The 15262-nt window shown below is 43.7% G+C and overlaps 2 protein-coding genes across 2 annotated transcripts in view; one reads left to right on the top strand and one right to left on the bottom strand.

The window, feature by feature from the left end:
• LOC104828340 (chromosome unknown open reading frame, human C12orf50) overlaps nt 1-12235 on the bottom strand; it is a 13303-nt gene extending 1068 nt beyond the window's left edge. The window contains exons 1-8 of the mRNA XM_010561974.1: nt 12182-12235; nt 10265-10388; nt 7782-7958; nt 6383-6460; nt 6179-6292; nt 4544-4651; nt 2057-2263; nt 472-563 (exon numbers count right to left, since the gene is read on the bottom strand). Of these exons, the coding sequence (XP_010560276.1) occupies nt 472-563; nt 2057-2263; nt 4544-4651; nt 6179-6292; nt 6383-6460; nt 7782-7958; nt 10265-10388; nt 12182-12235 (954 nt within the window). The remainder of the gene's footprint in view (nt 1-471; nt 564-2056; nt 2264-4543; nt 4652-6178; nt 6293-6382; nt 6461-7781; nt 7959-10264; nt 10389-12181) is intronic.
• Nucleotides 12236-13703: 1468 nt separating this feature from the next.
• Nucleotides 13704-15262, top strand: part of LOC104828342 (chromosome unknown open reading frame, human C12orf29) — a 9874-nt gene continuing 8315 nt past the window's right edge. Inside the window, exon 1 of the mRNA XM_010561975.1 lies at nt 13704-13809. Within this exon, the coding sequence (XP_010560277.1) occupies nt 13704-13809 (106 nt within the window). The remainder of the gene's footprint in view (nt 13810-15262) is intronic.

A 15262-nucleotide genomic window follows, 5' to 3' on the forward strand; every position in this document is an offset into this window, starting at 1 on the left:
GTGAGGATGCTCTACTAGTTCACATTTCGAACTGTGCAACCGCAGAGAAAACAACCTGTTAGGTCCGTGGGTGACACAGAGAGACTGGAGATAAGGAAATGTCACACTGAAGCACGGACTGCAGACTACAGGTTTGGCCACACTCCTATAGCCTCTGCTGTGCTTTATGCAGTGCTACAGGCCAAAACCCACTTCTTGTAGCTCCCTGCTTTAACGGCAGGTACGTATTTTGCTTTCTCGTCAGTAATATTGTAAAAAATGAGAAACCACAGGTTAGTTAACCAGGCAAAAGTACATGTCTGCAAACAAACAAAACCATTAACTGCTCTTTCAGACTACTCAGCATTGCTTAGACTCTTGCGGGTTTTGGTCGGGGAAGTTTTAAGAGCACTTTTACATGTTCTAGGTGGGGAGAGACATGTCCCTTTTACTAAAAAGACTGAACTGTAACAATTTCTATCAAACAGTTACCTGAATGGTTGTTTTAGACTTAGAGAATGTTTTTGCATGTGGATTTCTTTTCCTCTGATTTGGTGCATTGTAAGATCCTGAAGTATATTTGTCTGTAGAAAAAACATAGACGTTGTTTCTTAATTTCAGCTACGATTTCAGGAAAGACTCTCTTGGTCCGGTATGTGAATTAAATATTACATTAGCTGAAGTATCAATGAATGCATCGGGTGAATTGTATTCACCGCTGAAATACCAGCTAATATTAAATACAGACTCTCTCTCTAGTACTTTAGAGATCATTTGTCATCTTGCGGCATTTGCGTGAGGCTCACAGGATCTTCCAAATGAGGTGATTCTGCCACGGACATCCTTGACTTTAACAAAGTGAATGTTCCTGTGTTGAAAATCTTCCCAAAGGCATCAGTTGCTTTTAGATTAAACTAATCCGTAAACTAATCTCCTGTTTTATCCCTGCTTGTGAAAGCCCTAGATGCAAGGCAATATTATATTTTTTGTGCTAGACAGCTGATTTTGCAGGAGAGTAAGCTGCCTAATGACTAACCATTTTCTGTAAAATTTGATTAAAAAATAATATTATTAATGCTCTGGGTTTCTGTTAATTCTAGCTTAATTCCATTCATTCAAATTACTAATTCCACAATAATCCTGAAATTTTCAGTTCATACAGAACAAGTAAGTATTACCATAGTTTTCCATTTGGGTCCAGAATCTTCTAGTAGTATCAAGCTGATTCTTTTGCTTGGAGCCTTTCCAACCACGTGGCTCAGGTACTGCTGGAAAGAAAGGTAGCAAAAATGGTAACGGTTGTTCTTATGACAAAAATGCTGGTCACCTTTTTTTTTAAATGCTCTATGCTTTTTTTTAACCTGGAAATTTGGTAAGATGTATTCTTCACATTAAGAATGTTCTCTCTGTAACCTCTATACCAAGCTGTCCACATTTAATCAAAGCAACCATTAAAAGAAAAAACCCGCAACTATTCCTGCCCAAGACGAGGCAGTGATGTTGGGACTTGTTTCACTTACCTTTGTTCATCTGAAAGTAGGGGTTACTCTGTGTGAAGGAGGTTCCTTTTATTGGAAATTAAGACAGGGAAGCACCTCAAGGTGGAGATTCAACCCAGCTCAAGAGAGATGATGGAAACTGACAAGGTGAAATCAATTTCTTAGCTTATGATCACTGAAATTATTTACCACTAGATTTTTGGATGAAATGACAGATGACAATAAACCCCAATCATCCAGAGGTGAGGGTATTGGTATATTTGTGCCCATTGGAAAAACATTGCATGCATCCCTCTTTGCTGGGCAGAGAAGTGAATTCCTGCTATGAAGGTAGCTAAATTATTCTTTGTGAATATTCTGTCTGACCAACTGTAAAGCTTTATACAGCTTTACATGTCTGTCTGTGGATAGTGCTGCAGTCACTTAGACTGGATCAAATTAGACTGGACCAAATTTGCTCTTGCCCATATTTAGCCATAATTCAGTTCATATTCACATGCAGGGACAAATGGAAAGCAGCGTGATACAGACAGGTGTATTTGAGGCATTTTAAGACTCCTCTGTGAGCAGGAACGCACCTGTAGATCCACTGAACTTTGGTTCTTGGGTGGCGGTGACAGTACGGTAGACTACATATGCTGATCTTCGAGGTTCTGAAGAATTAAAGTAAGTCTTTCCTCCAGGTCCTCTCTCATAAGGAATATAAGAAGAAGCAGTTTCATCATCCTTCCTTTGACGCCTTTGTTGGTACCTTGGTTTGACTTTGGGGTCTGAAGTGCGAATTCCTGAAAGTGAAAGAACAAACTTAAGCAATAATGTTGTGCTACTACTCAAAATTTGACCTACTGCAGGAGGTTGGAAGACAAGATTCAAAAAATGGTCTTTGTGGACAGCCCTATGCAAATATAATCAGTTATTTTATTGACCATGTGATGTTCAGCATTGAGAAGCTGATGCTAAAGTATATTACCTCCGTTTTCAGAGGATCTGCAGTCTGTTCTGGGAATACTCTCTATTGGTCCTCTCCTTCCTATAGTCTCTCCTTCTCTCTTTGTATTATTCAGTTTTGTAGGAATTGCATTACCATCACCTGGAAAGGCAACAGAAAGAAGGTTTTAGCTGCTTGTGTGTAAGCAGCACACGGAATGGCACTGCCATTCTCTTCCCCCCGCCTCGATGAGCTAGCGATTGGTTCAGTGCAATTTCCTTTAACCTCTTGTTTTATAGTCTTCTTTCTCTGTTTTTAGTTATTTGGATCCTGTCTAGTGTAACTGAGCACCTGACGCTTAACTCTCATGCTTTCTAAGAAAATACCATAACGCACAGGTTGAAGAAGACTGTGGCTGCAAAGTAAAGAGCCAGCTACAAATTACCTGCTCATTCGTTAGTCCCTCACTTTTCATGAATGATATTTATGAGCCCTATCCAATTGAGTTTATGGTATTTTCAAGATGCATGTCATCATAGTACCTAAAGCCTCTGAGAACTCAGTTGAGGCAATGCTTTGGGGAAACATCTCTGAATGTATCTGTCTTTTCAGACTGTCTTAAATGCAGCCCTGAACACAATCCCCTCATGCACTACTGTCCTCTGAGTGCTGACTACCTGCCCAGATACATCCTTTCTCTGCACTGCACAGGTGGTACATGGACCTCTGCAACATCCACGGTTGAGCCCATGGAAACCAATGCACTCCGAAGGACACCTTCTGGCTGAACGATGAATTACCTCTTCTGTCTGTAGCATCTAGATGCATCCTGGACACGGGCGGTTCGTGAACGTAACAAAATACTAGAAATGATGCGGCTAAACTTGGAAGAGCCTTGGTTGCGCAGGTAAGCCCGCTTCAAACTACAAACAGAACTTCACAAGGGGAGTTGCAGTATGAAGCAACCACAGTGCTCTTCACCTGCCCCCTGCTACTCTGCAGGAAGACATGGCTTTGCCTGTTCTTCCCTTTCTCCTGCTAATGTAAATAAGCGCTTTTGGTTCCCCTCAGTTCAGGCCAGAATGCAGCAGAAATTCTGTACTTCTGCTTCAGTTTGGGGGCTGGTTTAAAGCCCAAACAATCATAAATCCAGCCCAGTCCAAACTCCAGTGAAATTCCAGGTGTGGAAAAATACCATGCAAAGCAAGACCATTCTTTCATCCCCTGCCGGGAAGAAAAAAGTTGAACGAGAAACGCTTCTTGAAAGGAAACTGAAATTCTACTGCACAATTACTGCTACTACTATCAATATTTGCAGTAGGCTGAGAAGTTAAAGGTGGACTATTATGAGGCTTCTTAAATATTTCCAAAGAATAAATCACATAAAAGATGCTGTAAAAGTGGGGATCAGTGTATTTGTGCCCATCGGCACATCGTTGCATTCATCCCTCTTTGCTGGGCAGAGAAGTGAATTCCTGCTATGAAGGTGGCTCTATTATTGTTTGTGAATATTCTGTAAAGCTTTATGAAGCTTTACATTTCCATCTGTGGATAGTGCTGCAATCTACTTACGAAAATTATGCTGGATCAAATTTACTCTTGCCCATATTTAGGCATAAATCTGTTCATATTCACATGCAGGGACAAATGGAAAGCAGCGCGATACAGACGGGTGTATTTGAGGCATTTTAAGACTCCTGTGTGAGCAGGAACCCACCTGTAGACCTGTTGAACTTTGGTTCTTGGGTGATGGTGACAGTAGGGTAGAATGCAAGTGCTGATCTTCGAGGTTCTGAAGAACAGAAGTAAGTCTTTCTTCCAGTTTCTCTCTCATAAGGAATATAAGAAGAAGCAGTTTCATCATCCTTCCTTTGACGCCTTGGTTGGTACCTTGGTTTGGCTTTGGGGTCTGAAGCGTGGATTCCTAAAAGTGAAAGAACAAACTTAAGCAATAATGTTGTGCTACTACTCCAGATTTGACCTATTGCAGGACACTGGGGGCTGGAAGATGAGATAGTCCAGTTGAAATATGGATTGTCCATATTTGACACCAAGAACAGAAATTCAATAGGTAGTGCTAAATCATCTAACAGTTTAAAAAGCAACAATGAGGAAGGCAACTGTTTTCTCAAAATACCTTTGCCTGTTCCTGTATTAGGTGAATTTCTTGGCTCCTCAGATATCCCTTTCTCTTCCTGTACTTCTTGATAGTGATGGCTCTCTACCAGCTCAGTGTGGTTGGTTTCTGCGGGATTAAAATAGCAAGTATTTACTTCTTTAAAAAGCATGCAAAATTTTCATATCCAAAAATGCAGTGATATATTTCCTCTTGCAGAGTTCATGGTCACAAAATCTTGAAAACAAAGTCAAAAATTGACTGTAAACACAAAGACTAATGCTACTTTGAACTCGTACAATGGCTTTGACCAGTGCTGGCTCAGAATTCTTCTCATTATGAATTAGGAAATATTCATTAATACTGTACTCTATGCTTTTTCCTGAATGTAGCTAATGATAAAGACATATATTACAAGGTGTATTCATGTATTTGTTACTGATCCCTCATCTGTAGTCTAAATATATCTAAATACTTGCCAGATATAGCTTATCAAAGCTATTTTAATATGAAACATTTTACGTGTAGAAGTAAGAAGGAAATAATTCTGCCCAGTTCTATTGAGCAATTTAGGCTGGAAAAAGTGTCAGTTAAAAGTGCATGACATGGAGACAATTTTTCCATTCCCTTTTTTGTATTAGCACATCATCCTATTCAAAGCTGTTTTACATAAAACAGTATTATCAAGATTTTATCCCTGAAATTTACATGAAATATACAACAACTATTATTTTTTTGATTAAAAGTAGCAGGTCTTATTTCTGCCTAGCAATTTTTGATGACTGATCTACTGATTGCTCTGGTGTCTTGTTACCTTAAGAACATAACTCTCTCCTAATATGGCATCGTATATTACTTATTCAGTAAAAAATCGAACACAGATTTCTTTCAGTCATGGCACTTGCTCAAGAATGAAGGTGAAACCTAATGAAGGGGGTAAATATGTATTAATTTGTATTCCTTTGACCTTAATTATGTTGGATCAAGCCCAACAGTCAAAACAAAATGGAACTCTCTTGTTACTTCTTTTAGAAGACAGTTAAAGGGGGTATTTACTTAATCTCAATTTAGTTATAGAAAAGTTTGATGTGTCACTACATTTCATCATCCAGACACCCAAGACAGCCAGCAGAGAGCGCGAACACCTCTGGGCGAGTGACTCATCTCACCTTCCTGTGGCACTATCTTACAATGCAATAAACAGCCCCGTAAGAGTGCCTGTCTCTCCATTTAACAACGGAGATCCTGGATGAGACATTTCAGCTACACACCTCGCCTTAGGGTGGATAAAGTTAGACTACATAAATCTTGACCGTTGACCTGGTTTCAGCTGGGATAGAGTTAACCACGACAACCGTGAAGAAAAATTACATGAAAGACCTATGTTGTGTATCTCAGGAAAGTACATATAGGGTTAATAGCCCATTTCTACCTTTTCCATCTACAATCGATGCAGGTAGTCACCACATGTGTGACACTATTTATGTATATCTGTACGAGGGAAAATTAAGTAAGTTTTTTTATGCTCTTTGTAATATGCTTTTATTGTCACTAAATTAAAGAAGCGAGGAGGAGGGGCAAGCTATGTAATAGTTTCTCCCTGTGACAGTAATTTAAAAGTGGTAAACATTGTCCAAGAAGATGAAAAGTACTTGCCTTTCTGCAAGTGTTGCTCAGTAGCTTCCAAGGGCAATAGCTCATTTTCCCGAGGTGCAGACACAGTTTTTGTTGATTGGTGTTCGTGGGGGTACTGAATCCCGTAATACTCTCCTAAACATACCCCAAGAGGGAAAAAAACCCCAAAGTTTACTATATTGGCAGCACTGCTGTTTAGGAAAGAGTGACTAGTTTCATATTTACCAGACTTATAGCATATTTCCTTTATTGCTCTTTCCTCTTCAAGATCTGCAGCAGTCCTAGGCACCCACTCAGGAACACCTGTAGGAAATATTTTTAAAAGATTACTAGGTAGCTATACAAAGACCTTCAACAATTCTTAATAATCTAGGACCATAGTGACTTTCATTTTGGTCACGGTTGGTTTTTTTTCTGACTGTGACCTCTGCTTCTGGACAGAAAAATGATTCCTTAATACTGGGTATTTCCAAGTGCAATGGAACTGCAGTTACAACCCATACTAAGAAGCTAATGTTTGTTGATTTAAAAGGATTCCAAACCACCTTCAGTGCTCATTTTGAAAATGATCCTTCATTTACACCCAAAAGGAAATCTTCTGATTAAACATGTCACCAGGGAGTGCTTGTCGCAAAACCTCTGCCCAAAGTTACTGTCATGTAATGTCTGCCGGCAGAGCTGCTGAAGTGAGCGCTCCTTACCTGTCTCAGTGAAGGCTCCTAAGGCTAGCAGAGCCCTGCTTTTGATACCATTTAAGTTAACATGGCTTACTCAGACTGAAGCTGAGTTAGGAAGCACTAACAGGCAGCCCTGCCAGCCAACCTGAAGGGCAGGTGTAAAGCGAAAAGCAGCTTGGGGCTGCCTGAGAACTAGCACAGTAATGTGCAGAGTGCACACGTGAGAGTAGGTCTTTCTCTCACTTTCAGCCTCTGGGAATGTGCAATTCATTCCTTCCCTATGCATCTCTGGTCTCTCAGGCAATGGTTTAACAACATGGAAAAAAATTGGAAAAAGAAAATAAAATAAATATATACACACTCACATTCAGTTAAACTAGTTAAGATTTTTGTATGGATTCTCTTTGCCAGATTTAAGACGAACTTCCTGTAGTAAAATGAGACTGCCTATAGGGTTTAGGAAGTCAGTCAAACAAATTACTTAAGTTAAAGTCACACAACTGTCTTTTGTAAACAAACCTGTGACTTCACCTTCAGTGATGAGTGTGTACAGCCCCTGCTCAAAAGTTTGTTTCCCAGAAAAGCAGTGCTTCCTAAACCTGTAATTTGGCCCCTGAATTTTGAGAAATTTGAAGAGTATTTGATGGTCGTCTGAATTGTGGATCACGTTTGAAACTCTGTTTAATGAGGAAGAGGTATGTGAATTCTGCCACTATTGAAATATACAGCTAGCCATTTCACAGGAGTTGGAAAACGTTGCCTCACTCACATCTGGTGACGAGCAGTTCCAATATTTCAGGGATTAGCTGGAAACTATTTCAAAAACTTGTCAACAACTCTTCTCTAAAAATGTGATGGTTATTATAAGAAGTCAGTTGTGAAGTACATTGCAAGAGTTGAAAAAATCCATCCTACTTGCTTGTCAAAGAAAGAAAAAACCCGCTTACGATTCTCTTCCTCTTTATCATCCTCTTCATCGTCCTCTTCATCATCGTCATCATCATTGATGTTTATAATCACTGGAGGATGAATTGGTAGTACAATATTCTTTTGATTTCTGAGTAATTCTTGACAATGCGCTGGAGGCAGAATCCCTCCTTGGATACCCTGTTGCAGTGGGGCACCTGCAGAAAAGAGCATTGTATTTATTTTGTTAGGCAGGAACTAGAATATCAAATCCAGGCTCAGACCAGCAGGTATAGTTTTGAAATCATTATCATGCTGGAGGAGTCATTAAATAGACAGATTGTGCCTTTTAGGAAAAATCTTCTGTGGAGGCTGGCAAAAGAGCATCTTCCCACTACAGAAGGTGTGAAAAAACAGGTAGATATTTACAACATAGGGAAACACGCGATTAGTAATACCTGGGCTGAAGTGAGTAAGGCAGTTTAGGACCCCACCTGTGAAAATATTTTAAACATGCCGAGTAATAGGCAGGCCTGTAGACCTCCCCATGGCATCAATTGTGAAGAATTTAGCAGCGCTAAGCACGGGATTACCTATTTTTGGCTTGTAGACATTTTTTTTCTATTAGAATTTTCTGAATGACAACTCTTTCTCTTACTCGGTACAAAATGTAGATTTTGAGAAGGAATATGAAGTTCATGAAAATAATGTACACTTAATTAGAAGACAATCAGGAAAGATACTCTTTTCCTTAGGAATTTACCCGTGATGATTGCCACAAAAGTATTTCAGTACTGGGATAGCATTTTGGGAGAGCCAGGAAATGCAACAGACTGAAAATAAAAATGATGAAAAATGGTGAGCCTATTTGTACTGTTCAAGCTGACCAGTTTGCAACTATAGATACAATCAGGATTGAAGTTGGGTATTTTTTCCGCTTTTAAAGAAAAAGATGAAGCATGGGCATTTTATTTTAGTTCAGTTGTTGTTATTCTTGTGCATCTCTTGCTTGCCTATGAGCAGCATGCGTTATTGTATTAGACCCGTTTTAATAACGCTACTGCAGATCAGATTTGTCATATCTCCTGCAAGAGAAAGTAAGATACAACATTTTAACCTGATAGAGCCTTTTTCGCTGTCCAGAACAGGATATTATTAGCTCTGGGAAGGGTAAGACAAATCAAGCTTGAATTAGTTTAACAAGATTTGTAAGTATTGAAACGAATAAATGCAGTTTTAATGTTTGCAATGTTATTGTGGAGCACACGGACTTTGAATTTATACGTACTGCAGTACAGAGTAAAAGGCTTGGGTCCATTTTCTCGTTTGGATTGTTGAATGTTGCTCTTACACAGGATACCCTCGTCCACAGTGCCTCTTGGGCACAGTCTCTGACTCACACCGCACCCAAAAGCGTGCCTATGTGATGTTTACGACAGCACTAGGTGCCAGGGACTGACGCTGTGGCTGTGGGAACTGTACTAAAAGCCATAGGGGCACTCACAGAAACAACACTCAAGTTCTTGCCTTGGTCCTGTGTGGTTAGTTAGGCTCCACATGCCCAGGTATGACAGGCTACCTTTTCCTGGGGGATTTTCAGGAACAGAAGGTGTTTGCTTCTGACTAGAGGTCTTTGTGGACTTCTCTTATGACACCTGTCTCCAGCTCTGGCAATAAGCCCCACGAACAACTCTGGTTTAGTCCACTTGTTCGTGTATCCATGACAAGTCATGCTGCCTTGCTCTCACTCCTCTTTCTGCCTGATTTCTGACATCTGTCTTGGTTCCCTGCCCTGGACTCTTACCCTGTTCCAGGCTCCAGCTGTCTACCAGGACTCCTGGCAGACAAGAGCTCCTTTCTGAAAGGACTGAGGGAAAAAAACAACTTCAAATGGCGGGTTTTTCCCTAAAGAGTTGTGCTGCGTTACACACTATTACTGTACTTCAGTAGCCTGCACCCAATGTTCAAGCCTGACAGGCTTATTCAGAACGATGAACTGGAAATACATCTGCGCACATGGCACTGTAATCTTATGTTATCTATAGAAGGGGTGTCTCATCCATGTAACATGTTGTGCTCTATCAACAGATGTTGCTGCTAGTGGCCCTACCAACCTCCTCCCCCCACCACACACACTACTTTTCATTTCTCTTAAACGATTGCCTGCCTACTAACCATTTTCATTGCTAGAGGGATTTCATCTAGCAAATACGCAAGGAAAGCAACATTTTTACTCCACGGGTCTCAGCAACCTAAATTGCCACTTGTGACTTCATCTTTCACGTCCCTCATAGTTCCAAAGATCCGTAACATGAGAGCTAAAAAAATTCATGTGGCAACCCTATTCAAATGCCAATACAATTCCTTTCTTGGCCTTCAACTTGCTGGGAGAGCAGGTCGTACCTGATTGATTTGCCACAGTACATTTCTGGGCCTTAATATATATTACGTAAGCACCGGAAGGACATTTTTGTGTATTTACTTGCTCTAATGCACAAATTGTTGAGAAAATATTTTTACTCACTGTTGGTAGGCGGCAAAAAAAGTCCATTTATGTTACGAGGTTTGCTATGATGGAAGGCACAGTTGAACCTCACACAGCCTACGGGTTGTGTTTCCCAGAAACAGGGGACGTTGCTGTATTTTCGCTGCAGGAGAAAACAGTTTTCAGATACTGTAAATATAACAATAAAAATGGACTAAGTGGCTTCTTACATGGTGCACCACTGTGAACACCTGACTATGATTTTGTGGGACCACGTTCTGACATTTTAGAAGATCTAAAGTTATCTCTAAAGTTATCTTAAGCTCCAGGTAGCTCTAAAGCTGTCTTGAGTTAGGTCAGTGGAGCTTTCAGGAGGTAAAGCAGTGTGCTTACTACACTGCAGACTTGTCCTGAGATTCTGGGAAGAAAAAAAAACTATTAGTCACTTAATGGACACGTGGCGGAGTTTCCTTTCCTGCACAATGGGATAATCAGGTCAATCTCAGATGAAATCTGCTGTACAAGTGCCAATCTTAACACTAGTGCTCTCCTACCGTTAAAGGACCCAGGTCCTTGGGAAAATAAGGAGTAAGAAACAAAACCCAGAAAGATTCCCAACAAAACCTGAAAAAATAAAAATTTGGGAACTTGCAAGCCTCGTACAGACTTGTCAGACTTCGATTTCAAAACACGGGAGAAAATCTTTTGTTCCAGTTCCCATTGGGAATGTCAACTCAGCAGAAGAAAGTCACTTTTGTTTTCAGACTAAAAACCGTGCTTGAAGGGACTTGCTCCTTTCTACCTTTATTTCAATATCTCTCAATCTGCCAAACAGATGTGAACATCTCCCCTGTCTCCATAAGGAGCACTCAGAATCACAGCCAAGAGGTTTTTCACAGTGGCAGAACCTGCACCTGGAACCCTCATGAGGAATATGACTTTGTGGGTAAGTCACACTAGATTCCCATAACCTAGTGGTTGCCTTAAACATGAATCTCCTCTTTTGAAACGTTTTGGTTTTGATTCATGGGGGAGATGATGCAGTAGTCCACGTGTAACGGTACTACGGTGACAAGCATTTGCAAGTTACTGCAAATACTCAGGATTTGATGTTGTGAGACAACTGTCATTACTCCCTGCTCACAGCATCTCCCAGCTGTTTTGATACATGACAAACAGAAGCCTCATGGGAGCAAAAGAATATCTACAAGATTTGTTTAATTATTTGTTTAATTATCGCTGCTTTCCTCATAGATACACTCCCACTGCTGCTCTCCCTCTATCGCTCAATATGTCACCAGCTAAAAAGTCTGCACAATATTGGAGAGAAAGCACTTTCATAACGAGGGTCACTTTTGTTAGTCATACTTAAAATTATTTTTCTGTATCTCTGCCTTATTAAAGTTTACAGATATTAGCGTCATCTCTGACTATGGAATTCACTTCTCCTTATAACCTGAGGTATCTTCCTCAAGCACATGATAAACTCATAATTCCAAAGAGGCAAGTGCTCATGGCCATTACCCTGAACGTGTGAACTCAGGTTTCTATGTCCTGGATATGAACTCCATCCCAGCCGAGTGCTGGAAATGCCAGGTTGATGGTCATTTCTGCGTGAGTTTGTGTGTGGTTTTTTAAAGGAAAACAAAATCACGCTGGGAACTATTTGAATACTTGAAGGTAAGTTTCACCCAGTTCCAGACATTAACAGCTGGGTCTCGGAGCAGCATCTCCAAAGCGTGCCAATTTTGGACTGGAGTCAGTACAACCGGGCCATCCCCTGAGACACGTTGGGGTCTGGAGCCAAAGCCCACCTCCCAGGCACTGACGCCTAAATCCCTGGTGCTGAAATGGATGCAGTAACGGATGCAAATATTACATAATGAGCCTCCCTTTCAGCATGGGTATATCAAGAAAATCAAGGACACAAACCACTCTAAAATCTACAGCATTTACCTGTGCATAGGGGGAGTGAAAATGGGAATAACGGTCATTCCCAACTGCGGCCATTTTCACCACTGGTACTTCTCCTCCACTCTCAGTACCGGCCGAACATACATGAAAACGTTAAAGCTGTCAACATCCAGGCAAATCGTAATCTTAGCCTGAAAGCGGTAGTTTTCTTTCAAAATCTGGGCCTTCAGAACCTTAGCCACGCTTCTTCTTTGAAACAAAACTCCACCAGACAGCAAAAGACACTTGAACGGAGGAGCTGCTGCCTTCTCCTGGCTTGCGGAACCTACGAAGGCAGTTGCTGGCCGGTATAGAATGTTAGCCTTCGGCTGTTGCCAGGGGCTCCTCCAGTCCATGACATCAGCATGGTGGTGCTCTGCGACCTGTCCGGCTTGAACTTCTTCGTTTATCTCCATTGCTTCAGAGTAAAATAGGGAAGATTGGACCCTTTCAAAGAGTCTCCCGGTGCCTCTTTAACGTAAAACGGAGCAAAGCCATATGGCAGGGTTTAAATAATGCCCAACTCCTTGCCGCAGGAACTGTGGTCTTGGAAACAAATCTTTGATACCACAAAGACAAATCTTACTTTCTGACTACTTTTTAATCAAAATCCTGGTGCCCAGTGTGTTTTTTCTTACTGTACCTCTTTCTTTGGACGGAGGAGCTTGCTCCTTCCTGCCAGTACACTGTTGGCTGTTAACTGCTTCCACTGTTGGGGTTCATTGCTTTTTCTTGCTTCCATGGTGGCCACTGCCACAGCTAAAGCAGAAAGACCAGCGTACACTTGTGTCCCTAATTAACACCTCTGTTCCCATGCAGGTCCTAGGCTGCCTCTGAACAAAAAATGCCTCGTGAGGGAAAGAAAGTTTCAGTCCCAGCAAATGGTAAGGCATACTGTCATCCCCAGGACAGGGGGTCAGATTTACAACACTGAGAGACATCAGTGACTCGGAGATGAACGCTTCAGAGCACTGTTAGAACAAAGCCTGGGAACGTTTCAAGTGAAACATCAAAGGCAGCGCAGAAAGGAGAAGGAGCCGCGAGCTCAGGAGAGAAGGATGCCATCGCTTGAAGATCATTAGGATACAGAAGCCAAAGAGAAGGGAGGTAGATACAAGGCAGAATTCAAGAAAGAGGAGTAGTGGTTCCTAGCACCACCAGAAGTGCACGTGACTGGTGGTTCCTTGGAAAAAACCAGCACCACTGGACTGGATGGACTCATCCCCAGAGCACACCTGTACTGTACGCCACTGGTCTGCCGGTGGGCACGGTGACTGATTCGTCCGTGAAAAGCTGGCACCAGTGAGCCTGTGGGCACAACCGGTACAAGGCTGGCTCAGCCAAGCTGGGGAAGAAGTACGAAGCCATTGAAATGACTGGAAGCCTCCTCGTCTCTCTAGGAGCCTACCAAATTGTTTGTAACTTGAGTATCAGCGGGTGGCCCCTTGAAGACTAACTGCAAAGGGAAATACCGTATGCCTGGCCACCGGGACTTTGTCACTGGAAGAAAGGGATTTCGACAGGAATGACGTCACCAAAGTACCGAATGAAACTGCTGACTGGGATGGAGGTGGGGAGTACTGGCGAGACCTGTGAACGGAGAAGCGATGTGAAAACGCTCCCACAGTTCCGTAAGCCCTGCAACTGACTGGGGGGGCACAGGGGAAGGAAAATTCAGGAGAGCAGATGAGGGCCATGAATAATGAACTGTCAGGGGGCAGGAGCAGCCAGAGGCAGACTGTGTTAACACTGCCAAGGGCTATCCAGACAGGGGCTCTTTGTAGCTGCATGGCTGTGCCTGAAGGAGGCACAGAAGAAGGTACGGTCAGGAAGAATTAATTCTGTATTGGGTTTGTGTGGCAAGGTTTCAGTAGCGGGGGGGGTCACAGGGAGGGCTTCTGAGAGAAGCTGCTAGAAGCTTCCCCATGTCCGACAGAGCCCATGCCAGCCAGCTCCAGGACAGACCCACCGCTGGCCAAGGCCGAGCCCACCAGCAACGGCAGTAGCACCTCTTTGATAACATATTTAAGAAGGGAAAAAAAGGTTGCCAGGACTCAGAAACTGCAGCCGGAGAGCAGAGTGAGGGCATGGGAGAGAAACAAGCGTGCAGACCCCCAGGTCAGTGCAGAAGGAGGGGAGGAGGTGCTCCAGGCGCCGGAGCAGAGATTCCACTGCAGCCCATGGTGAAGACCATGGTGAGGCAGGCTGTCCCCCTGCAGCCCAGGGAGGTCCACGGTGGAGCAGATCTCCACCTGCATCCCATGGAGGACCCCATGCCGGAGCAGGGGGACACCCTAAGGACGCTGTGCCCCCATGGAGACCCCACGCTGGAGCAGGCTCCTGGCTGGACCTGTGGCCCCGTGGAGAGAGGAGCCCACGCTGGAGCAGGTTTGCTGGCAGGACTTGTGACCCCCCACGCTGGAGCAGTCTGCTCCTGAAGGACTGCAGCCTGGGGAAGGGACCCACGCTGGAGGGGGTTCGTGGAGGACCGTCTCCCGTGGCAGGGACCCCATGCCGGCGCAGGGGAAGAGCGTGAGGAGGAAGGAGCGTCAGGGACAATGCCTGAGGAGCTAACGGCAAACCCCGTCCCCCTGTGCCGCTCGGTGGGAGGAAGGAGAGAAAATTGGGAGCAAAGCCGAGCCCGGGAAGCAGACAGGGCTCCGGGGCAGGCATTTTCAGGCTGGGTTTGGCCTTCTCATTCCCCTGCCAGGCTTCCATTGGCAATAAACAGAACGGCCGTCCCCGAGCGAGCCAAGTCTGCTCTGCCCGAGCTGGCGGTGGGCGAGGGATCTCGGCCCAGGAGCCCTCTGAGGAGCTGCCCAGCCCAGGAGGGTAGCGAGCGGGTGAGCAGGCGCCTGCTGTCCCGCCGGGTCAAGCCACCGCAGACGCCGAGGTGTACTGGGGAACCAGGGGAGGCACAGGCAGAACCGGAGAGGTGCCGACACCCTGGGGACAGGGCATCCCTGCCCCCGGCCCGGGCGTGCGGCTCCCCGGGGAAGCAGAGAAGACATCCCCGGGGAACTTGGGCTGCCCGGCCCGGGGAACGGCCGAGGGCCAACGGCCGACAACGGCCAACGGCCTCGG

This window comes from Haliaeetus leucocephalus, unplaced genomic scaffold (genome assembly GCF_000737465.1).
Source record: "Haliaeetus leucocephalus isolate CR32 unplaced genomic scaffold, Haliaeetus_leucocephalus-4.0 Scaffold151, whole genome shotgun sequence".
Classification (NCBI taxonomy): domain Eukaryota; kingdom Metazoa; phylum Chordata; class Aves; order Accipitriformes; family Accipitridae; genus Haliaeetus; species Haliaeetus leucocephalus.